The sequence below is a fragment of the Solea senegalensis genome, linkage group LG1, assembly GCF_019176455.1.
Source record: "Solea senegalensis isolate Sse05_10M linkage group LG1, IFAPA_SoseM_1, whole genome shotgun sequence".
Classification (NCBI taxonomy): Eukaryota; Metazoa; Chordata; class Actinopteri; order Pleuronectiformes; family Soleidae; genus Solea; species Solea senegalensis.
In genome coordinates, this window is record NC_058021.1 from 37,295,288 (window position 1) to 37,317,653 (window position 22,366).

General features: G+C 42.3%; 1 protein-coding gene, 1 pseudogene and 2 gene segments (V, D, J or C); all 4 read left to right on the forward strand.

Annotated features, from left to right (window-relative positions):
* The first annotated feature begins 295 nt into the window (after positions 1 to 295).
* LOC122768270 lies at positions 296 to 3,257 on the forward strand (annotated as a pseudogene).
* Positions 3,258 to 3,902: 645 nt separating this feature from the next.
* Positions 3,903 to 5,291, forward strand: LOC122768274 (the record flags this gene model as incomplete). Its single annotated transcript, XM_044024156.1, has 3 exons — positions 3,903 to 4,107; positions 4,195 to 4,593; positions 4,990 to 5,291. Coding segments are annotated over exons 1-3 (756 nt in total), but the record flags the coding sequence as incomplete, so codon positions are not given.
* Positions 5,292 to 7,740: 2,449 nt separating this feature from the next.
* Positions 7,741 to 9,103, forward strand: LOC122769444. The segment is given in 2 exon segments: positions 7,741 to 8,105; positions 8,271 to 9,103. Coding segments are annotated over 2 exon segments (489 nt in total).
* A 9,761-nt stretch (positions 9,104 to 18,864) lies between these two features.
* LOC122769521 lies at positions 18,865 to 19,594 on the forward strand. The segment is given in 2 exon segments: positions 18,865 to 18,973; positions 19,139 to 19,594. Coding segments are annotated over 2 exon segments (441 nt in total).
* The last annotated feature ends 2,772 nt before the right edge of the window (positions 19,595 to 22,366 follow it).

Genomic DNA, 22,366 nt, shown 5'->3' on the forward strand with positions numbered 1-22,366 from the left:
GTATTTCAAAGACTAGAGGGGGTGGTGTACAGACAGGAAAGCAGGGGAGAACTCAGGGAGCAAATTATGTCAGCCAGGGGGAGGATGACAAAGAGGGCATTGATACAGAGGAAGTCATGTTCACACTGTACAAAATAGATGAACTTGATGTACCAGCAGAAGAGCCATTCATAGAGACACTGACCGTTAATGAGATGGACACGCAGTTTGAGATGGACTCAGGTTGTGGGGTAACAGTCATGAACCACTCAGTGTTCAAAACCTTGGGGGGAAAAGAGGCACCAAAGCTACGCCCATGTCGGGTGTAGAACATATCAGAACATATACAGGGCATAGAGTACAAGTCTTGGGAGCAGCTGTGGTTAAGGTGCAGCACAAAGGGCGAGTGCAAGACTTACCTGTGGTAGTTGTAGCAGGTTCAGGCCCCAGTCTGGTAGGTAGGTACTGGATTAGGAGGCTAGGTTTACAGTGGAGAGCAGCACCCCAGGTCCATCACGTCCAGGAAGAAACCTCAGAAGAGGTACAGGGGAGACCAGAAACCCAAATCCATCATGTAAAAAAAGAGACCTTGGAGGAGGTACTGGTGGAGTATGGGGAGGTTTTCAACGAGGAACTCGGGAGATTTAAAGGCCCCCCAGCAAAAATATATGTGGACAAGGAAGCAGTCCCCAGGTTTTTTAAAGCCAGGCCCGTCCCATATGCCATGAGAGGTAGAGTTGATGCTGAACTAAACCGTCTCCTTTCTCAGGAGGTTATTGAACCAGTAAAACATGCTGAGTGGGCCGCGCCTGTGGTTCCTGTGTTAAAACCTGATGACACAGTAAGACTGTGCGGAGATTACAAGCTGACTGTAAATCAGATCTCAAAACTGGAACAGTACCCAATCCCCAGAATTGAGGATCTGTTTGCTACGCTTTCAGGGGGACAGAAGTTCACAAGGTTAGATCTGAGTCATGCCTATCACCAGATTCCCCTGGATGAGGAAGCAAAGAAGTTTGTGACCATAAATACGCATAAAGGATTGTTCACATACAGAGTGCTACCTTTTGGTGTTTCATCAAGCCCAGCGATATTTCAACAGACCATGGAGGGACTGCTGCAGGGCATTCCTCGTATCACCATCTTCCTGGATGACATTCTTCTCACAGGGAAAGACGACCAAGAGCACCTGCAGACTCTGTCCATGGTGCTGAATCGGCTAGAAGAAGCTGGTCTGCGACTTAAAAGAGCCAAATGCTTATTCATGAATGAGGAAGTGATTTTTCTGGGTCATAACGAACTTTAAATGCAGCGGAAAAGAACTATTCACAACTGGATAAAGAAGGATTAGCAGTGATGTGTGATGTTTGGAATAAAACGTTTCCATAAGTACATTTATGGACGGAACTTCACTAAAGTGACAGATCACAAGCCTTTGTTGTCACTTTTCAGTGAGATGCGAGCTGTACCACAGATGGCCTCACCCAGAATCCAAAGGTGGGCGGTAACCTTGAGAGCCTACGAATATTCGATAGTGTATAAGGAAGGGAAGTATCACGGCAATGCGGATGCTCTGAGCCGCCTTCCTTTACCAGGAAAAGTGGAGGTGGAGAGACTGGAAGAGAGAGTTCTCATGCTAGAGAGCTCTGACATCACGCTGGTGACATCTGATCAAGTGAAAGCATGGACAGACAAAGATCCAGTACTCTCGAGGGTGCGGGAGATGGTACAAATTGGCTGGTCATCAAAACTGAAAGGGGAGGAGTTTGCCCCTTATGAGGTGAGGAAACATGAGCTCAGTATCCAGAATGGGTGTGTGTTATGGGGCTCGAGAGTGATTGTGCCACATCCAGGTCGAGGAAATGTTATGAAGCAGCTTCATCAGTGCCACCCAGGAGTGTCCAGAATGAAGGCATTGGCTAGGAGTTATGTATGGTGGCCAAATGTGGACAAAGAGGTGGAGGATACTGTAAAGGGCTGTACAACATGTCAAGAGCACCGCAACATTCCTGCACCAGCTCCATTACACCCCTGGGATTGGCCTGACAAACCGTGGAGCCGTATCCATGTGGATTATGCCGGACCGTTTATGGAAAAGATGTTTTTTGTGCTTGTTGATGCACATTCAAAGTGGATGGACGTGTATCCAGTGAACTCTGCCACTTCAGCCACCACAATTGAGTGCCTGCGTACAAGTTTTAGCAACCATGGACTGCCTGAGTTGTTGGTGTCTGATAATGGCACTTGTTTCACCAGCACCGAGTTCAAAGACTTCCTGAACAAAAATGGTATCCGTCATGTGACCTCTGCACCCTACCACGCCGCCAGTAATGGGTTAGCAGAAAGAGGGGTACAAACATTCAAGAGAATTATGAAAAAATGTCCAGAAGGCACACTGACAGCTAAGGTAGCCAGAGTATTATTTAGCTACAGAGTGACTCCTCACACTACAACAGGTCTATCCCCAGCAGAGCTGCTTCTCGGGAGGAAGCTATGTTGCACCCTGGATTCAATCCACCCAGACCTAAGCAGGAGAGTGAAGGAATACCAAGAAAGACAGATAAAAGATCACAATAAAAAGGCAAAAGGACGTTGGTTCAAAACAGGAGACTCAGTGATGACCCAGAACTTCAGTCTAGGACCCAAGTGGATTCCGGGAATTATTGAGTCGGTGACTGGACCAGTGTCCTACAAGGTGATGCTGGGTGATGGGAGAGTAGTGAGGAGACATGTGGACCAGATTCACACTCACCACCAGAGACCAGGGAAATGCAACAGCAACCAACCTGCGGATGCTAGTCGGCCAAGTCAGGCTGATGAAGCATGGCTGGAAGCTGAGGAGGTGCTATTCAGTGGTGACCAGTTGGAGGAGCCAGCAGTTGTTGAAGCTGTAGGAAGCTCAGAGACTGAACAAGGAATGGTAACAAATGCAACTCCAGTAAGAAGACAGTCAAAAAGGGAAACTAAGTTGCCCAGCTATCTTAAGGATTTTCAGTTGAATTAAGGGAAACTTAATAGTGTTGTTTGGCACTTAACAGGAGTTAAAGACAGTTATAAGGTTCCAGTGAAGTTGTATAGCAATTGCTTTAGGGGAGAGGGATGTAATAACTGTGGGAACTGAGAGCAGTATATACATGTCCACTAGGGGGGGCAATGAGTCGAGTAGTTGCCTGTTGGGCATGTTACAGAAGTGAAGAAGACAATAAGCTCTGGGTACTATGTAGATGCTGTGATCGTGACTACACTGTGTTCGTCCTTAAGAAAATAAACCTTCCCTCATGTTCAGCAAGAAGTCTCCCGTGAGTTACTACACAAACTCATTCCGAAGCTCCTGGGAGAGGAAAACTTTGGCAACAAACCAGTCAAAATTGACTGTGTGCACAGAATCCGTGGCAGGGCAGCTGCAGCTGATGCCCCTCCCCGACAGATCATTGCACGGATCCATCATGATCCAGTCCAGGAACACATCCTGAGACTCTCTTCTCAGAAGTTTCTGAGTGTCAAAAATGTCACCAGCACAGGTTAATATGGACAGTTATGAGGCTAGTAGGTTTGATCTAGGGGAAGTTCGTTCTCAGAGGCAAGGGGAAGAGAGGCAGAGGGTCCTGGAGAACATTATATTGTTCTTATCGTTTGGTTGTATTGTTGTTTTTGTTCATGTTCATGTTCTAATACAGCATCTCAGGTATTCTGATACTACAATGGTGGAACTCTACAGCACACTTTGTTATAATCTAAATGTACCATATTAATATATATGACCACTGTGTTTTCAAATGGTGATATTGCAAGAATCATCAAGTCAAAAGAGGGAAAATTCTGGCACATTTGAAAAGCTTAAAGGCAGATATTATTTACTTACAGGAGACACACATTAAAAATACAGCCAAACATGCTGAATGCTGCTGTCAGTGTGAAGCAGGAGGAAGTGTAACAGAGAGAAGAGAAAATACACATCTAAGAGGAGACGCAAAGATTCAGGGAGGAGCTGAGTTGTTACTGAACTATAGAGGAGAGAGGAGCTTCCATAATAGAGTTCAAGATACGAACCATTAACATGACCTTTATTCAACATGCTGTCACTGCATCACTCTGTATTTTCTCTGCTGCTTCTTAACACTCTAACAGGTTTGTTACATTATAAGACACAAACAGTTTTCATTCCAATAACATGTGAATGTGAATTGTCTTTGACATCATTATTTTCTCCTTCAGGCATCAACTGTGAAGAACTGACTCCAGTCAAGACTGAAGAGTTCACTTCAGAACACACGTCTGTCTCTCTGTCCTACAAATATCACACAACAATAGCTGTTGGTGATGATTTCTTCTGGTATCGACAACATCCAGGAAAACCACCAGAGTTCCTTATTTACATCTCAGGCTCTAATTTTACAAAACCAGCAGATTCTCTAAAAAAAAAAAGATTCTTCACTCAACTGTCTGAAGACAAACATGGAGTCAAACTTCAGATCAACTCAGCTGCAGTGACAGACTCTGCTGTTTACTACTGTGCTGTGAGGCCCACAGTGACAGGAAACACCACAAATCTGTACAAAAACACTACATCCACTAGAGGGAGTCACATACTGTTACACCTCAGTGGTTTCTTATGATCCAGTTCAGATTGTCTTTAGTTGTGATGAGCAGCTTTAGAAGTGTAGATCATGTGACAGACGAGTCTCCTCCCACTGACTGTAGAGATGTCTGCTCAGTACAGAACTGTTAAATTCCAGCTGTGAACACAAGACCAAACACAAACCACTCACAGCTTCATCTCACTGAATGAGTGACCTAAACATGGAAAAACTGGCTGCTCTTTTCTTCTTCTCTGCTCTTTTAGGTGCGTTTGATTCACACAAGAAAAGATCAAACTCAAAGATATTTTTTAGCTTCTGTTGAACATGAAACTTTTCAAAGATGTCACCACTTCATCTTTGAAAAGTGTTGACTCTACTGTTACCAGGATCATCTGTTTAGATGTTTGTCAAATGTTGTTTCTCTCACTAGGTAACAGCTGTGAAGATGATATTACTGCCAACAGAGCTGCAGTGTTTTCAGCAGAAGGTCAAACTGTCTCTCTGTCCTGTAACTACTCAGTGAAAGCTGAAAATCTCCAGTGGTATCGACAGGATCCTGGATCTGCTCCTCACTATCTTCTCATGATCACTGACACTAAAGAGCCTGAGGTTTTGAAAGCTGCAGCTGTGAACTCTCGACTGACTGCTGAACTGAACCAGGAGAGAAACCAAGTTTATCTGCAGATCAACTCAGCTGCAGTGACAGACTCTGCTGTTTACTACTGTGCTGTGAGGCCCACAGTGACAGGAAACACCACAACTCTGTACAAAAACACTACATCCACTAGAGGGAGTCACACACTGTTACACCTCAGTGTTTGTGATGATGTTTCTTTCATATGACAGAGAATCTGACTGTGAGGTTTTTATAGATTTACAATGAGAAAAACAATGTTGGAGTCAAATATTTACAGTTTTTTTCTGTCTCTAACAAGCGTTTTTCCAATCAGTTGTCACATTTTCAAAACACTAAACACAATAAGCACAGCATTGGTCTTTTGTGGCCATACCATTCACACATTTCATGTCGTTTTCACACAATATGTAGTCACTGAACACATTTCCACAATGCTTGCACTTTCTTAACAGACAAGCTATACCTCCCAACAATATTATGGATTGTTTTTGTATTATTTACAAATACACACAACATCCCACAATAGCAAAAACAATATTCCAAACCTTAGACACAGAATAAAAACCGCTGCTTCTGCAATGATATTAGTTCAAAAACAATATATCTCAGGTGATAATACAGTTTTTTTCAATTGCTAACAAGATGGTTAGAAGTCCACCCAAGACTGGTACTGTATGTCTCTTCCTTCCACCCTATTCACCTTTCCTCAACCCCATAGAGGAGTTCTTTTCTGCATGGAGGTTGAAGGTTGACAGCTGTTTTAAGTAATTTAGCCATGCAGACCACTTGCAGGCATACAGTTCTGGGACGGGTTCGTCCTAACCGTTCTCTTTTGTCTTCATGATTGATGAATTACAACAGTACCTACAAGTCAAGCCAATTGAAACCTACTTACAGCTAACGACTATTCAGTGGCTTTGGAATTAAGTGTACTTTCCCCACTACAGGAAAGACTTAACAATTTTTAATCCTAACAAAAAGTAACTAACAAAGCAAAGCACACGTCATTCAATAAGCTGGAGTCTGGTCACACAGCAGAGTCCAGATCCAGATTTCCAGATACACGCAGGCCACACACTCAGCCACCTGCTGAGTGTCTGCTCAGGAGCCAAAAGAGAATGAGGCCGTTCTTTTCCACCTTTTTTATACTCAACTATTTGGACTGAGAAGTGATTAGGGCTGAGCACGGGTGAGGTAGGCATGCAACTGCTCAGAGGGAGAAGAAAAGGGGGGGACAACAGAGAAAGTGGCACATGGGAATGACAGTATGGCTTCCACCTTAGCCTCTACTGGATGAACCTGCCCATGTCCCACCTGTTTACCAAGATATGTTAAATTCACATTTAGCAAGGTTCAGGGTTAACGACTAAGCAGCTAATCACCTGAACACTCCTGTCAAACTGTGATCATCTCAGTTTGTTGAATACACCACCACATCATCGAAATAAACATTGCAGTTCGGCACATCACGTAGGACCAAATGCATTAAGTGCTGGAACGTGGCCAGAGCATTTCTCACACCAAATGGCATCACTGTGTACTGTAGAAAATGATCAGGGGTAACAAATTCAGAAATACCAGACGCTCTAGATGTTTAGGGAACTTGCCAGTAGCCATTAAGCCGATCTATCTATCTATGCAGTCTTCGACACGGGGCAAAGGAAAAGAGTCAGGCACTGTCACAGAGTTAACTTTGCGAAAATCTATACAAAAATTGGGAGAGCCATCAGATTTAAGTGCTAACAAACATGGAGAACTCTAGGGACTGCAGCTATGCTTGGCTAAACCGTTTTTTAACAGATAATCCACCTGATTCTTCATCACCTCACATACTCGGGACAACGGTACGCATGCTGTTTAATGTGGACACATTACAGTGTCTCCAAAAACAGACTAAAGACGGTCCACCTTCAGCTTGAACTAAATGCTGCAGTCAGTGTGAAGCAGGAGGAAGTGTAACAGAGAGAAGAGAAAATACACATCTAAGAGGAGACGCAGAGATTCAGGGAGGAGCTGAGTTGTTACTGAACTATAGAGGAGAGAGGAGCTTCCATATTCAGCAGAGTTCAAGATACACACCATTAACATGACCTTTATTCAACATGCTGTCACTGCATCACTCTGTATTTTCTCTGCTGCTTCTTAACACTCTAACAGGTTTGTTACATTATAAGACACAAACAGTTTTCATTCCAATAACATGTGAATGTGAATTGTCTTTGACATCATTATTTTCTCCTTCAGGCATCAACTGTGAAGAACTGACTCCAGTCAAGACTGAAGAGTTCACTTCAGAACACACGTCTGTCTCTCTGTCCTACAACTTTTTCAGAGAAGCGGCATTTAGTGATGATTTCTTCTGGTATCGACAACATCCAGGAAAACCACCAGATTTCCTCATGTCTCACTCAGGACCAGGAGAAACAGTCAGTGCTCTAGTCTCTGGACTGTCTGTTACAGTGAGTGATGACAAGAGAAAAATAAATCTGCAGATCAACTCAGCTGCAGTGACAGACTCTGCTGTTTACTACTGTGCTGTGAGGCCCACAGTGACAGGAAACACCACAACTCTGTACAAAAACACTACATCCACTAGAGGGAGTCACACACTGTTACACCTCAGTGGTTTCTTATGATCCAGTTCAGATTCTTTTTAACTTGAACCTGAACTTTATAAGAAAGAATCTCTAAGAAATTGATCAGATGGCCCTGCCCCCTGAAAGCTGACTCAGCCAATGAGATGGTTTGTGTCTCCACAGGAAGTAAAAGCAGAATCAGCTTGATGGTGAGGAGAAGGTGCAGCAGAGAGGCTGTTTAGAAGATGAACATTGTTCATCTGTTTTCTGTTTGGCTTCAACATCTCAAAGACATGATGTTTTCCCTCTTTCTGTCTTTATCTTACTTCATAGGTGAGTTTGAAAACAAATCACTGTCTCACTTCACCTGCTGCTTTAACATCGTCTTCTTTTACATGTCATCACTAGAGGATCATCTGTCAACTTTTGAACCTCTTGATTCTCTTGATATTAGAATCTCTCACAATCTAACGGACATGAATTATATTTATTTTGCAGCCATGTGTTCTATGAACAGCATCAAGCCAGAAAGTTCTGAAGAAGTTGTACCACAGGGAGGAAACATCAAGCTGAGCTGTAAATATGAGGGGAGTATCTACAATATCCAGTGGTTCCAACAACAGCAGCAGAGATCCAGACCAGAGTTCCTGCTCCTCATCACAGAGGACGGATTCATCAGCGCAGAGATTTCTGGTTTCTCTGCTCACATCAACAAAACAGACAAACGTGTAGATCTGGAGATCATCTCAGCTAAAGTGACAGACTCTGCTGTTTATTACTGTGCTGTGAGGCCCACAGTGACAGGAAACACCACAAATCTGTACAAAAACACTACATCCACCAGAGGGAGTCACACACTGTTACACCTCAGTGTTTGTGATGATGTTTCTTTCATATGACAGAGAATCTGAATCTGTCAAATATTTAATATCAGTCATGGAATCATTTACAGAAAGTATTAAAAACAGATTATACAATGTGATAAATGTGTCCATGAACTGGTTGGAAATATAACATTGTATTGTAATATTTTCTGTTCTCTTTTAGTGTTTTTAATATTGTTTTCTAAAGCTCTGATTTCTTATGGTTTACCTCAGGGTTCAATCCTGGGCCCTACAATATTTTTATTGGATGTAATTCTTCTTAAAACATCACATGTGTTGAAGATACATCATCATGTATTCCAGTAAGGTCCAGTAATTATGAAAGAAGCTTGTTTCGGGTCAATTCTTCCAACATTAACGAGTCAAGAACTTCTATTGTTTTACTCGCCCCTTCAACACAAATGATTTAATTATCAGCTAAATAAAGTTGTGAAATGATAAACACAGCTCGCAGTAGACCACACATAACCAGGCTCCTCATTCCTTCCTCCCTTCCACGTGCAATATACTGTAAATTCTCACAAGTGCAATATACCTATACATATTTATACTGTAAATATCAATTGTGTGTATTCTGTCTAAAATGTACATTCTACATTCTATTTTTAACTAATTTTATATAGTCTAAGTGTTAATATATTCTTATATTGTAATTTCCTTTTTTGGTAATGCATGTTTATTATTTATTATCTTTATCTTTACTGTCTTGCTGCTGTGACAATGCAAATGTCCCCACTGCGGGACAAATTAAAGGACTATCTTATCTTATCGTATCTTTTCGTATCTTAAATACAAAGCAAAACTGAGGTTTCTCCTTAAACTGAACATGTTTTCTTTTACATTCAAATAATATTAAAACAAACACATCTATGTGGGTTAAAGGTTAAAGGTGATTTGGTTGGTTCTGTGTTTCTTGATTTTCATAAAGTGAATCACAAAGTTCTTGTATTAAATCTATAAACAGGGGTAACCACTTAGGGCGCGAGATGAGATAGACGTGTTTGAGTGAGGCTCCGCTCCATTATATGAACAAAACAATTTAAAAACTCGATTTAACAAGAATATTTTGTAAACGCTTGAATGCAGACAGCGCTAACAGTGGGGCTAACGCCAGCAGTGAACACACCGACGATGAGCCGCGCGGTGAGATGCCGACCACCACAGACATAATTTCTGCTATCAATCAGCTGAGCCAGAACGTCGACAAAAGGTTTGACACACTTCAAATATCTCTTGTGGATTTGAAGCAGACAATGGCAGATGTTGAGGAGAGATTTCAAATGTGAGCCATCTGAACGATCAGGAGTCCCGAATCAAGACCTTGGAAGATTGGTGTGCAAGGTGGGAGGATACAGCCCAATCACTTGGCGAGAGACGGGATGACTTGGTCTTACTCTCCAGGAGGCAAAACATTTGCATAATTGGAGTCAAAGAGGGAATGGAAAAAGGTAATCCTACGGACTTTGTTACCAAACTCATTCCGAAGCTCCTGGGAGAGGAAAACTTTGGCAACAAACCAGTCAAAATTGACTGTGTGCACAGAATCCGCGGCAGGGCAGCTGCAGCTGATGCCCCTCCCCGACAGATCATTGCACGGATCCATCATGATCCAGTCCAGGAACACATCCTGAGACTCTCTTCTCAGAAGTTTCTGAGTGTCAAAAATGTCACCAGCACAGGTTAATATGGACAGTTATGAGGCTAGTAGGTTTGATCTAGGAGAAGTTCGTTCTCAGAGGCAAGGGGAAGAGAGGCAGAGGGTCCCGGAGAACATTATATTGTTCTTATCGTTTGGTTGTATTGTTGTTTTTGTTCATGTTCATGTTCATGTTCTAATACAGCATCTCAGGTATTCTGATACTACAATGGTGGAACTCAACAGCACACTTTGTTATAATCTAAATGTACCATATTAATATATATGACCACTGTGTTTTCAAATGGTGATATTGCAAGAATCATCAAGTCAAAAGAGGGAAAATTCTGGCACATTTGAAAAGCTTAAAGGCAGATATTATTTACTTACAGGAGACACACATTAAAAATACAGCCAAACATGCTGAATGCTGCTGTCAGTGTGAGGCAGGAGGAAGTGTAACAGAGAGAAGAGAAAATACACATCTAAGAGGAGACGCAAAGATTCAGGGAGGAGCTGAGTTGTTACTGAACTATAGAGGAGAGAGGAGCTTCCATAATAGAGTTCAAGATACGAACCATTAACATGACCTTTATTCAACATGCTGTCACTGCATCACTCTGTATTTTCTCTGCTGCTTCTTAACACTCTAACAGGTTTGTTACATTATAAGACACAAACAGTTTTCATTCCAATAACATGTGAATGTGAATTGTCTTTGACATCATTATTTTCTCCTTCAGGCATCAACTGTGAAGAACTGACTCCAGTCAAGACTGAAGAGTTCACTTCAGAACACACGTCTGTCTCTCTGTCCTACAAATATCACAAATCTGCAGATGCTAGTGATTATTTCTTCTGGTATCGACAACATCCAGGAAAACCACCAGAGTTCCTCATGTCTCACTCAGGAACAGGAACAACACTCAGTGTTCCAGTCTCTGGACTGTCTGTTACAGTGAGTGATGACAAGAGAAAAATAAATCTGCAGATCAACTCAGCTGCAGTGACAGACTCTGCTGTTTACTACTGTGCTGTGAGGCCCACAGTGACAGGAAACACCACAACTCTGTACAAAAACACTACATCCACTAGAGGGAGTCACACACTGTTACACCTCAGTGTTTGTGATGATGTTTCTTTCATATGACAGAGAATCTGACTGTGAGGTTTTTATAGATTTACAATGAGAAAAACAATGTTGGAGTCAAATATTTACAGTTTTTTTCTGTCTCTAACAAGCGTTTGTCCAATCAGTTGTCACATTTTCAAAACACTAAACACAATAAGCACAGCATTGGTCTTTTGTGGCCATACCATTCACACATTTCATGTCGTTTTCACACAATATGTAGTCACTGAACACATTTCCACAATGCTTGCACTTTCTTAACAGACAAGCTATACCTCCCAACAATATTATGGATTGTTTTTGTATTATTTACAAATACACACAACATCCCACAATAGCAAAAACAATATTCCAAACCTTAGACACAGAATAAAAACCGCTGCTTCTGCAATGATATTAGTTCAAAAACAATATATCTCAGCTGATAATACAGTTTTTTTCAATTGCTAACAACATGGTTAGAAGTCCACCCAAGACTGGTACTGTATGTCTCTTCCTTCCACCCTATTCACCTTTCCTCAACCCCATAGAGGAGTTCTTTTCTGCATGGAGGTTGAAGGTTGACAGCTGTTTTAAGTAATTTAGCCATGCAGACCACTTGCAGGCATACAGTTCTGGGACGGCTTTGTCCTAACCGTTCTCTTTTGTCTTCATGATTGATGAATTACAACAGTACCTACAAGTCAAGCCAATTGAAACCTACTTAGAGCTAACGACTATTCAGTGGCTTTGGAATTAAGTGTACTTTCCCTACTACAGGAAAGACTTAACAATTTTTAATCCTAACAAAAAGTAACTAACAAAGCAAAGCACACGTCATTCAATAAGCTGGAGTCTGGTCACACAGCAGAGTCCAGATCCAGATTTCCAGATACACGCAGGCCACACACTCAGCCACCTGCTGAGTGTCTGCTCAGGAGCCAAAAGAGAATGAGGCCGTTCTTTTCCACCTTTTTTATACTCAACTATTTGGACTGAGAAGTGATTAGGGCTGAGCACGGGTGAGGTAGGCATGCAACTGCTCAGAGGGAGAAGAAAAGGGGGGGACAACAGAGAAAGTGGCACATGGGAATGACAGTATGGCTTCCACCTTAGCCTCTACTGGATGAACCTGCCCATGTCCCACCTGTTTACCAAGATATGTTAAATTCACATTTAGCAAGGTTCAGGGTTAACGACTAAGCAGCTAATCACCTGAACACTCCTGTCAAACTGTGATCATCTCAGTTTGTTGAATACACCACCACATCATCGAAATAAACATTGCAGTTCGGCACATCACGTAGGACCAAATGCATTAAGTGCTGGAAAGTGGCCAGAGCATTTCTCACACCAAATGGCATCACTGTGTACTGTAGAAAATGATCAGGGGTAACAAATTCAGAAATACCAGACGCTCTAGATGTTTAGGGAACCGAAAGCATCCTGCAGGACTGTTTTGCTACGACAGACTGGGATGTTTTTAAAGCTGCAGCCACTCTGGAGGACTCCTCTGTCAGTGTACAGGACTACGCTGAGTATGTGACTGGGTACATCAGCACGTGTGTTGACAACATCGTGCCCACCATACATGTCAGGAAGTTCCCCAACCAGAAGCCCTGGGTAAACACTCAGGTACGAAGCATGCTGCGTGCTCGCTCCACTGCATTTAAATCAGGCAGCGAAGCTGAGTACAAAACTGCCAAGTACAGACTGAGACACGCCATCACAGCGGCAAAGAGGCAGTACAGAGAGAAGCTGGACAGCTTCTATTCCACTGCTGACTCTGGGCGGATGTGGAGGGGCCTGCAGCACATCACAGACCACAAGACCACCACCAGCACCATCAGTTCCACAGACAACCTGCCAGACGACCTCAACACTTTCTACACCCGCTTTGAGGCTACAACAAACAACACAGGGACACACACACACACCTGGACCACTGGACCCCCCTCACCACCACCAACAGTCTCTTCAGGTCAGGTCCACAAAGTCCTGAAGAAAATCAACCCCCACAAGGCAGCAGGACCAGACAACATTCCTGGCCGTGCACTCAGAGCATGTGCTAACGAGCTGGCTGATGTCTTCACATCCATATTCAACCTCTCCCTAAACCAGAGCACCGTTCCCTCCTGCTTCAAAACAACAACCATCGTCCCCCTCCCCAAGAAGAGCCCACCCACTTGCCTGAATGACTACAGACCAGTAGCACTCACTCCTATCATAATGAAGTGTTTCGAGAGAGTGGTGCTGGCGCACATTCAGAGCAGCATCCCGGATTCACTGGACCCCCTGCAGTACGCCTACCGACCCAACAGGTCCACCACCGACGCCATCACAGCTGTCCTCCACCACTCCCTGTCCCACCTGGAAAACAAGGAGTCCTACATCAGGATACTCTTTGTAGACTACAGCTCCGCCTTCAACACGGTCATCCCCTACAAACTCACCCACAAGCTGTCCACCCTTGGCATTCACCCCACCCTCTGCGACTGGCTCCTTGACTTCCTGACTGGCAGACCCCAGACTGTCAGGATTGGCAATAAAACATCAGCCAGCATCATCACAAACATTGGCACTCCACAAGGATGTGTCCTCAGCCCCATCCTCTACACCCTGTTCACACATGACTGTGTCGCCTCCCATAAAGACAACATCATCCTGAAGTTTGCTGACGACACTGCAGTGATAGGATGCATCACTGCGGCGGACGAAGCGGCCTACAGGACGGAGGTGGACAGTCTGGTTTCTTGGTGCGAGGACAACAACCTCACCCTAAACACAGACAAGACGAAGGAGATGATAGTGGACATGAGGAAGGAGAGGACACCTCACCAACCACTGTTTATCCGGGATCTTGAAATGGAGCGGGTGAGCAGCTTTAAGTACCTCGGGGTCCACATCACTGAGGACTTCACATGGACCACCAACACAACACAGCTGCTCAAGAAAGCACAGCAACGGCTGTATTTTCTGAGGAGGCTGAGGAAGTTTGGCATGTCAACAAAGATCCTCAGCAACTTCTACAGCTGTGTCGTGGAGAGCAGTCTGACCAACTGCATCAGCGCGTGGTACGGCAGCACTACAGCCATGGACCGCAAACGCCTGCAGAGAGTGGTAAAGACAGCTGAGAGGATCACCAGGTCCCCACTGCCCTCACTGCACAGCATCTACCACCGCAGAGTCCACAGGAGAGCTGCCACCATCATCAAAGACAGCACCCACCCACAACATGGACTGTTTACACTCCTGCCCACAGGACGGAGGTACAGGAGTGCCAAATGCAGGACAACCCGTCTAAAGAACTCTTTTTACCCCACTGCCATCAGAATCCTCAACAGCTGAACGGGACTACAATAATCCTGTCACCTGGTTACACTGTCACTTTAATCTGTTACCGTCACTTTAAAACCTGAAACATGTCACTTTAAATCTGTTAAATTGCACAACCAGTGTTCACTTTATGTACAGTTCTTATTTCTTGTTTATATGCATATGTTTACACTAATTTTATGCATATATGTTATGTTAGTTTTTTGTAATACTCTTATTCCTTGTATATATGCATATGTTTACACTTATTTTATGCATATATGTTATTTTAGTTTATTTGTAATATTTATATTTTTCTTATGTATATTTATACTTTTTTTTTTTCTACAAAAGCATCTCTTTTCTACTTTATGCTGGTGTTTTCTGAGTGGACAGCAAAGTAAGAATTTCATTGTACAGGGAAACATGTTTCTTTACTGTGCATATGACAATAAACACTTTGAATCTTGAATCTTGAATCTTGAATCTTTGAATCTTGAATCTTGAATCTTGCCAGTAGCCATTAAGCCGATCTATCTGCAGTCTTCGACACGGGGCAAAGGAAAAAAGTCAGGCACTGTCACAGAGTTAACTTTGCGAAAATCTATACAAAAATTGGGAGAGCCATCAGATTTAAGTGCTAACAAACATGGAGAACTCTAGGGACTGCAGCTACGCTTGGCTAAACAGTTTTTTAACAGATAATCCACCTGATTCTTCATCACCTCACATACTCGGGACAACGGTACGCATGCTGTTTAATGTGGACACATCACAGTGTCTCCAAAAACAGACTAAAGACGGTCCACCTTCAGCTTGAACTAAATGCTGCAGTCAGTGTGAAGCAGGAGGAAGTGTCACAGAGAGAAGAGAAAATACACATCTAAGAGGAGACGCAGAGATTCAGGGAGGAGCTGAGTTGTTACTGAACTATAGAGGAGAGAGGAGCTTCCATATTCAGCAGAGTTCAAGATACACACCATTAACATGACCTTTATTCAACATGCTGTCACTGCATCACTCTGTATTTTCTCTGCTGCTTCTTAACACTCTAACAGGTTTGTTACATTATAAGACACAAACAGTTTTCATTCCAATAACATGTGAATGTGAATTGTCTTTGACATCATTATTTTCTCCTTCAGGCATCAACTGTGAAGAACTGACTCCAGTCAAGACTGAAGAGTTCACTTCAGAACACACATCTGTCTCTCTGTCCTACAAATATCACAAATCTGCATCTGCTATTGATAATTTCTTCTGGTATCGACAACATCCAGGAAAACCACCAGAGTTCCTCATGTCTCACTCAGGAACAGGAACAACACTCAGTGTTCCAGTCTCTGGACTGTCTGTTACAGTGAGTGATGACAAGAGAAAAATAAATCTGCAGATCAACTCAGCTGCAGTGACAGACTCTGCTGTTTACTACTGTGCTGTGAGGCCCACAGTGACAGGAAACACCACAACTCTGTACAAAAACACTACATCCACTAGAGGGAGTCACACACTGTTACACCTCAGTGTTTGTGATGATGTTTCTTTCATATGACAGAGAATCTGACTGTGAGGTTTTTATAGATTTACAATGAGAAAAACAATGTTGGAGTCAAATATTTACAGTTTTTTTCTGTCTCTAACAAGCGTTTGTCCAATCAGTTGTCACATTTTCAAAACACTAAACACAATAAGCACAGCATTGGTCTTTTGTGGCCATACCATTCACACATTTCATGTCGTTTTCACACAATATGTAGCCACTGAACACATTTCCACAATGCTTGCACTTTCTTAACAGACAAGCTATACCTCCCAACAATATTATGGATTGTTTTTGTATTATTTACAAATACACACAACATCCCACAATAGCAAAAACAATATTCCAAACCTTAGACACAGAATAAAAACCGCTGCTTCTGCAATGATATTAGTTCAAAAACAATATATCTCAGGTGATAATACAGTTTTTTTCAATTGCTAACAACATGGTTAGAAGTCCACCCAAGACTGGTACTGTATGTCTCTTCCTTCCACCCTATTCACCTTTCCTCAACCCCATAGAGGAGTTCTTTTCTGCATGGAGGTTGAAGGTTGACAGCTGTTTTAAGTAATTTAGCCATGCAGACCACTTGCAGGCATACAGTTCTGGGACGGGTTCGTCCTAACCGTTCTCTTTTGTCTTCATGATTGATGAATTACAACAGTACCTACAAGTCAAGCCAATTGAAACCTACTTACAGCTAACAACTATTCAGTGGCTTTGGAATTAAGTGTACTTTCCCCACTACAGGAAAGACTTAACAATTTTTAATCCTAACAAAAAGTAACTAACAAAGCAAAGCACACGTCATTCAATAAGCTGGAGTCTGGTCACACAGCAGAGTCCAGATCCAGATTTCCAGATACACGCAGGCCACACACTCAGCCACCTGCTGAGTGTCTGCTCAGGAGCCAAAAGAGAATGAGGCCGTTCTTTTCCACCTTTTTTATACTCAACTATTTGGACTGAGAAGTGATTAGGGCTGAGCACGGGTGAGGTAGGCATGCAACTGCTCAGAGGGAGAAGAAAAGGGGGGGACAACAGAGAAAGTGGCACATGGGAATGACAGTATGGCTTCCACCTTAGCCTCTACTGGATGAACCTGCCCATGTCCCACCTGTTTACCAAGATATGTTAAATTCACATTTAGCAAGGTTCAGGGTTAACGACTAAGCAGCTAATCACCTGAACACTCCTATCAAACTGTGATCATCTCAGTTTGTTGAATACACCACCACATCATCGAAATAAACATTGCAGTTCGGCACATCATGTAGGACCAAATGCATTAAGTGCTGGAAAGTGGCCAGAGCATTTCTCACACCAAATGGCATCACTGTGTACTGTAGAAAATGATCAGGGGTAACAAATTCAGAAATACCAGACGCTCTAGATGTTTAGGGAACTTGCCAGTAGCCATTAAGCCGATCTATCTATCTATGCAGTCTTCGACATGGGGCAAAGGAAAAAAGTCAGGCACTGTCACAGAGTTAACTTTGCCAAAATCTATACAAAAATTGGGAGAGCCATCAGATTTAAGTGCTAACAAACATGGAGAACTCTAGGGACTGCAGCTACGCTTGGCTAAACCGTTTTTTAACAGATAATCCACCTGATTCTTCATCACCTCACATACTCGGGACAACGGTACGCATGCTGTTTAATGTGGACACATCACAGTGTCTCCAAAAACAGACTAAAGACGGTCCACCTTCAGCTTGAACTAAATGCTGCAGTCAGTGTGAAGCAGGAGGAAGTGTAACAGAGAGAAGAGAAAATACACATCTAAGAGGAGACGCAGAGATTCAGGGAGGAGCTGAGTTGTTACTGAACTATAGAGGAGAGAGGAGCTTCCATATTCAGCAGAGTTCAAGATACACACCATTAACATGACCTTTATTCAACATGCTGTCACTGCATCACTCTGTATTTTCTCTGCTGCTTCTTAACACTCTAACAGGTTTGTTACATTATAAGACACAAACAGTTTTCATTCCAATAACATGTGAATGTGAATTGTCTTTGACATCATTATTTTCTCCTTCAGGCATCAACTGTGAAGAACTGACTCCAGTCAAGACTGAAGAGTTCACTTCAGAACACACGTCTGTCTCTCTGTCCTACAAATATCACAAATCTGCAGCTGCTGGTGATTATTTCTTCTGGTATCGACAACATCCAGGAAAACCACCAGAGTTCCTCATGTCTCACTCAGGAACAGGAGAAACAGTCAGTGTTCTAGTCTCTGGACTGTCTGTTACAGTGAGTGATGACAAGAGAAAAATCAATCTGCAGATCAACTCAGCTGCAGTGACAGACTCTGCTGTTTACTACTGTGCTGTGAGGCCCACAGTGACAGGAAACACCACAACTCTGTACAAAAACACTACATCCACTAGAGGGAGTCACACTCTGTTACACCTCAGTGGTTTCTTATGATCCAGTTCAGATTCTTTTTAACTTGAACCTGAACTTTATAAGAAAGAATCTCTAAGAAATTGATCAGATGGCCCTGCCCCCTGAAAGCTGACTCAGCCAATGAGATGGTTTGTGTCTCCACAGGAAGTAAAAGCCGAATCAGCTTGATGGTGAGGAGAAGGTGCAGCAGAGAGGCTGTTTAGAGGAAGAACATTGTTCATCTCTTTTCTGTTTGGCTTCAACATCTCAAAGACATGATGTTTTCCCTCTTTCTGTCTTTATCTTACTTCATAGGTGAGTTTGAAAACAAATCACTGTCTCACTTCACCTGCTGCTTTAACATCGTCTTCTTTTACATGTCATCACTAGAGGATCATCTGTCAACTTTTGAACCTCTTGAGTCTCTTGATATTAGAATCTCTTACAGTCTAACGGACATGAATTATATTTATTTTGCAGCCATGTGTTCTATGAACAGCATCAATCCAGAAAGTTCTGAAGAAGTTGTACCAGAGGGAGGAAACATCAAGCTGAGCTGTAAATATGAGGGGAGTATCAACAATATCCAGTGGTTCCAGCAACAGCAGCAGAGATCCAGACCAGAGTTCCTGCTCCTCATCACAGAGGACGGATTCATCAGCGCAGAGATTTCTGGTTTCTCTGCTCACATCAACAAAACAGACAAACGTGTAGATCTGAAGATCATCTCAGCTAAAGTGACAGACTCTGCTGTTTACTACTGTGCTGTGAGGCCCACAGTGACAGGAAACACCACAACTCTGTACAAAAACACTACATCCACCAGAGGGAGTCACACACTGTTACACCTCAGTGTTTGTGATGATGTTTCTTTCATATGACAGAGAATCTGACTGTGAGTCAAATATTTAATATCAGTCATGGAATCATTTACAGAAAGTATTAAAAACAGATTATACAATGTGATAAATGTGTCCATGAACTGGTTGGAAATATAACATTGTATTGTAATATTTTCTGTTCTCTTTTAGTGTTTTTAATATTGTTTTCTAAAGCTCTGATTTCTTATGGTTTACCTCAGGGTTCAATCCTGGGCCCTACAATATTTTTATTGGATGTAATTCTTCTTAAAACATCACATGTGTTGAAGATACATCATCATGTATTCCAGTAAGGTCCAGTAATTATGAAAGAAGCTTGTTTCGGGTCAATTCTTCCAACATTAACGAGTCAAGAACTTCTATTGTTTTACTCGCCCCTTCAACACAAATCATTTAATTATCAGCTAAATAAAGTTGTGAAATGATAAACACAGCTCGCAGTAGACCACACATAACCAGGCTCCTCATTCCTTCCTCCCTTCCACGTGCAATATACTGTAAATTCTCACAAGTGCAATATACCTATACATATTTATACTGTAAATATCAATTGTGTGTATTCTGTCTAAAATGTACATTCTACATTCTATTTTTAACTAATTGTATATAGTCTAAGTGTTAATATCTTCTTATATTGTAATTTCCTTTTTTGGTAATGCATGTTTATTATTTATTATCTTTATCTTTACTGTCTTGCTGCTGTGACAATGCAAATGTCCCCACTGCGGGACAAATAAAGGACTATCTTATCTTATCGTATCTTATCGTATCTTAAATACAAAGCAAAACTGTGGTTTCTCCTTAAACTGAACATGTTTTCTTTTACATTCAAATAATATTAAAACAAACACATTTATGTGGGTTAAAGGTTAAAGGTGATTTGGTTGGTTCTGTGTTTCTTGATTTTCATAAAGTGAATCACAAAGTTCTTGTATTAAATCTATAAACAGGGGTAACCACTTAGGGCGCGAGATGAGATAGACGTGTTTGAGTGAGGCTCCGCTCCATTATATGAACAAAACAATTTAAAAACTCGATTTAACAAGAATATTTTGTAAACGCTTGAATGCAGACAGCGCTAACAGTGGGGCTAACGCCAGCAGTGAACACACCGACGATGCGCCGCGCAGTGAGATGCCGACCACCACAGACATAATTTCTGCTATCAATCAGCTGAGCCAGAACGTCGACAAAAGGTTTGACACACTTCAAATATCTCTTGTGGATTTGAAGCAGACAATGGCAGATGTTGAGGAGCTTGGAAGATTGGTGTGCAAGGTGGGAGGATACAGCCCAATCACTTGGCGAGAGACGGGATGACTTGGTCTTACTCTCCAGGAGGCAAAACATTTGCATAATTGGAGTCAAAGAGGGAATGGAAAAAGGTAATCCTACGGACTTTGTTACCTAACTCATTCCGGAGCTCCTGGGAGAGGAAAACTTTGGCAACAAACCAGTCAAAATTGACTGTGTGCACAGAATCCGCGGCAGGGCAGCTGCAGCTGATGCCCCTCCCCGACAGATCATTGCACGGATCCATCATGATCCAGTCCAGGAACACATCCTGAGACTCTCTTCTCAGAAGTTTCTGAGTGTCAAAAATGTCACCAGCACAGGTTAATATGGACAGTTATGAGGCTAGTAGGTTTGATCTAGGAGAAGTTCGTTCTCAGAGGCAAGGGGAAGAGAGGCAGAGGGTCCCGGAGAACATTATATTGTTCTTATCGTTTGGTTGTATTGTTGTTTTTGTTCATTTTCATGTTCTAATACAGCATCTCAGGTATTCTGATACTACAATGGTGGAACTCTACAGCACACTTTGTTATAATCTAAATGTACCATATTAATATATATGACCACTGTGTTTTCAAATGGTGATATTGCAAGAATCATCAAGTCAAAAGAGGGAACATTCTGGCACATTTGAAAAGCTTAAAGGCAGATATTATTTACTTACAGGAGACACACATTAAAAATACAGCCAAACATGCTGAATGCTGCTGTCAGTGTGAAGCAGGAGGAAGTGTAACAGAGAGAAGAGAAAATAACCATCTAAGAGGAGACGCAAAGATTCAGGGAGGAGCTGAGTTGTTACTGAACTATAGAGGAGAGAGGAGCTTCCATAATAGAGTTCAAGATACGAACCATTAACATGACCTTTATTCAACATGCTGTCACTGCATCACTCTGTATTTTCTCTGCTGCTTCTTAACACTCTAACAGGTTTGTTACATTATAAGACACAAACAGTTTTCATTCCAATAACATGTGAATGTGAATTGTCTTTGACATCATTATTTTCTCCTTCAGGCATCAACTGTGAAGAACTGACTCCAGTCAAGACTGAAGAGTTCACTTCAGAACACACGTCTGTCTCTCTGTCCTACAACTTTTTCAGAGAAGCGGTATTTAGGGATTATTTCTTCTGGTATCGACAACATCCAGGAAAACCACCAGAGTTCCTCATGTCTCACTCAGGAACAGGAACAACACCCAGTGTTCCAGTCTCTGGACTGTCTGTTACAGTGAGTGATGACAAGAGAAAAATAAATCTGCAGATCAACTCAGCTGCAGTGACAGACTCTGCTGTTTACTACTGTGCTGTGAGGCCCACAGTGACAGGAAACACCATAACTCTGTACAAAAACACTACATCCACTAGAGGGAGTCACACTCTGTTACACCTCAGTGGTTTCTTACGTTCCAGTTCAGATTCTTTTTAACTTGAACCTGAACTTTAGAAGAAAGAATCTCTAAGAAATTGAACAGATGGCCCCGCCCCCTGAAAACCGACTCAGCCAGTGAGACGGTTTGTGTCTCCACAGGA